At 44.1% G+C, this 3,413-nt stretch overlaps 1 protein-coding gene across 1 annotated transcript in view; it reads right to left on the bottom strand.

Annotated features, from left to right (window-relative positions):
• Positions 1 to 1,737: 1,737 nt before the first annotated feature.
• LOC125484015 (cathepsin B-like) overlaps positions 1,738 to 3,413 on the bottom strand; it is an 11,787-nt gene continuing 10,111 nt past the window's right edge. Inside the window, exon 5 of the mRNA XM_048601045.1 lies at positions 1,738 to 1,860. Coding sequence (XP_048457002.1) covers positions 1,738 to 1,860 — 123 coding nt within the window. The remainder of the gene's footprint in view (positions 1,861 to 3,413) is intronic.

Genomic DNA, 3,413 nt, shown 5'->3' on the forward strand with positions numbered 1-3,413 from the left:
GTTTGGCAGATATATGAGGTCATCCAATGTCTCACTCTCTACCATTTTGGTAGGACAAAACAGCAAAATGGACTATGATTAAATGGTGAAAAATTGCAGCATGCTGCTGTGCAGAGGGACCTGGGTGTCATTGTGCATGAATCACAATTGGTTTGCAGATACAGCAGGTAAATAAATGGAATATTGTCCTTCATTGCTGGAAGAATGGAGTTTAAAGAGAGGGAGGTTATGTTGCAGCTGAATAGGGTATTAGTGAGGCCACACCTAGGGTACTGTGTACAATTTGGTCTCCTCACTTGAGAAAGGATGTACTGGCACCAGAGCGGATGCAGAAGAGATTCACTAGGTTGATTCCAGAGTTGCGGAGTTGGCTCATGAGGAGAGACTGAAGTGACCGGGTCTATACTCATTGGAATTCAGAAGAAGGTGCGTGCATGGCAGGGAATGTTTTACAGGAAAAAAAATTAAGGAAATAGATAAAGATACAAGCAGGGTGGTTGTTTCCATTGGTGGGTGAAACTAGAACCAGGGGAGTAGCCACAAAAATAAATGGGGAGCAGATTCAGGACTGAGTTGAGGAAGAACTTCTTCACCCAAAGTTTGTGAATCTGTGGAATGCCCTGCCCAGTGAAGCAGTTGAGGCTACCTCATTGAATGTTTTTAAAGCAAAGATATTCAGATTTTTGAACTGCAAAGGAATTAAGAGTTATGGTAAACAGACAGGTAAGTGGAGTTGAATCTGTGACAAGACCAATGGTGGAGCAGGCTCAATGGGCCAGATAGCCTTCTCCTGCTCCCGTTTCTTATGTTCTTTCATTCTTCCAAGGGAGTTTAACACTGCAGCTAACCCTGTGCTGTACCTATCCTGGAATGTTTGTTAGGGAGTGTTGAGAGAGTTTTACTTTCAATGTTAAAGAGTAGAGAGACTGCCTTACTTTGAGTTTAAAAAGAGTACAAAGACCTTTACTTTCAGATTTTTAAAAGAAATAAAGCAGAGGCTGCCTGACTTTCAGTTTAAAAAATGTTGAGAGCACTTTACTTTACACTTCAGAGCAGAGGGTTTGATGGGACATTGTAGAACAAGCTTTACTGTATGTAAACCTCTAGTCCTGGGAGTGTTTGATGGGGACACTGTAGAAGCAGATTTACTCTGCCTCTGACCACATGCAGTTTTAGGAGTGTTGGATGGAGACAGTGCAAAACTTTACTTCTGTTTAAATAATTGAGGCAACTTGTTGTCTTTTTTTTTTTAAAAAAAAAAAAAAAAAACTAAGAGTAGAGAAAGCTTTAAGATAACAAAAGCGTGGAGCTGGAGGAACAGAGCAGGCCAGGCAGTAGACGAATAGGAAAGCTGACGTTTCAGGTCAGGACGTTTCAGAAATGAGGCCTGGCTGCCGGGCCCCCCGTGTTCCTCCAGCTCCACACTTATCTCTGACTCTAGCATCGGTAGTTCTTACTGTCTCTGAAAGCTTTAATCTATATCTAACACTGCTGTTCTTGTCCTGGGAGAATTTGTTGGAGACAGTGTGAAGGGAGCTTTACTCTATCTAACCCTGTGCTGTTCCTGATTAGTACAATTGTGGGCATCCCAGAAGTCTCCACATGTCTGGTGAACATTACAACAGCATAATCCATCAACAGCTAGAAAGAATTTCTGGTTAAAATGGCTACCATGTCCACACTGTCTTGTGTTTCCATCCTCCCTTAAGGATTATCAGGCTCCTTGTCCAGAATTACTTACCCATTCCCACATTCAAATTTACAACAGCTCAGAAGGTCTTCAGCCGAGATCTCCACATTAACTTCCCCTCTGGAATGGATACAAATCCTATCGGACATTGCTTCCACTGCACCAAAGGCCTGAAGAAAAAGTGCCAGCAACTTGGTCAATAAATGCTGACCCAGCCAGCTACACCCACATCCCATGAACAAGAGAAAACAACCCAAGCCGTTGAAAACACTGCAACCCCCCACCAACTTTGATCTGTCAGCCACTGTACTCACTGAGCAATAGTTTTTATTCCTTCATGGGATATGGGAATCACTGGGCAAGCCAGCATTTATTACCCATCCCCAATTGCCCAGAGGTCAGTTCAGATTCAGATTCAATCATATTGCTGTGGGTCTGGAGTCACATGTAGGCTAGACCAGGTAAGGATGGCAGATTCCTTCCCTAAAAGGGCATTTGTGATCTAGATGGGTTTTTCCTGAAATTCATGGTTATCATAAGAATCCAAATTCCAGATATTTATTGAATTTAAATTCTATCAGCTTTGGCAGAATTTGAACCCAGGTCCCCAGGGTCTCTGGATTAATGGTCTAGCAATAATATCACTGGCCATCACCTCCCCATTTCTTCTAGATTTAGAGTGTAATTTCTTGGACAGTGCTTAATTCAGGAGAAGGGACTTCACTCACTGATGAGCTGACTCAAGCCCTGCATCACCGCCTTTCGGAAGCTCTGACTATGGAGTGTGAATCAGGCAATTAGATGGCCAACTGAGATCAAGTTGAAGGTGCCAGAAGTTGTCCATTATGGGTAGTACCAGCAAGAGCAGCCATAACTTCCAGCAACTCAACTAGAGACCCAAGGTCAAAGAAAAAAAGCTAGGCTACAAGCGAATGTGGGTAGGATGTTCGTCACATGGGGAGTTAGCTGCAAGGCCAGGGGTCTGACTGCATAACCCCTTCCCAAGGATGACATTGTTGATGAAGTAACTGAGCTCCTTTGAACAAGAATATGAGCAGGACAGACCCAGCAGAGGTGGCAGCACACAGTGGTATACAGTCAGGAGGGAGTTGCCCTGGGGATCCTCAGTATTGACTTCAGACCCCATGAAGTTTTATAGCTTCAGGTCAAATAGGTTCAGGAAACTTGCTGCTGATTACCATGAACTGTGACACCACTAACCCCTGGAGTCAGAACTGCAACCATTGTGTCACATTGGAGCAAGGGGAAAGTGTATGGAGACTTTACCCTGGAAGGCAGTCAAACCCTTCAGACTAGGTCATTCAAATTCAATTTTAGTCTGATCAGGGAATGGAGGGCATGAATGCAGGGATGGGAACCCATGGCCCAGGAGGAAGTGCTTAAGGAGCCTTTGCCCCTGTAATTGTCCAGTGGTTACAGGGTGAGGGAGAGGGCGAGCAAACTGACCACAGTACCTTTATATGAAGTATCTTCAAGATGAGTGGAGGAAATAGGATTGTGGTTATGGTGAACTGACCAACTGGGGCCACACAGAACTGTCAACTAATTGGAGGGAGAGAGAGTTTGGTCCAGGGGAAATGTCAGCTTACAAAGCACGAGGATATGACAGAATTGCAGGGCAGCTATTTGGATAACCATAAGACGAGACAGGATTGAGGTTCATAAGGAGGAGGTGTTAGCAATTCTGGAAGGTGTGAAAATA

Source organism: Rhincodon typus, chromosome 9 (assembly GCF_021869965.1).
Source record: "Rhincodon typus isolate 14 chromosome 9, sRhiTyp1.1, whole genome shotgun sequence".
In the NCBI taxonomy this organism is placed as follows: Eukaryota; Metazoa; Chordata; class Chondrichthyes; order Orectolobiformes; family Rhincodontidae; genus Rhincodon; species Rhincodon typus.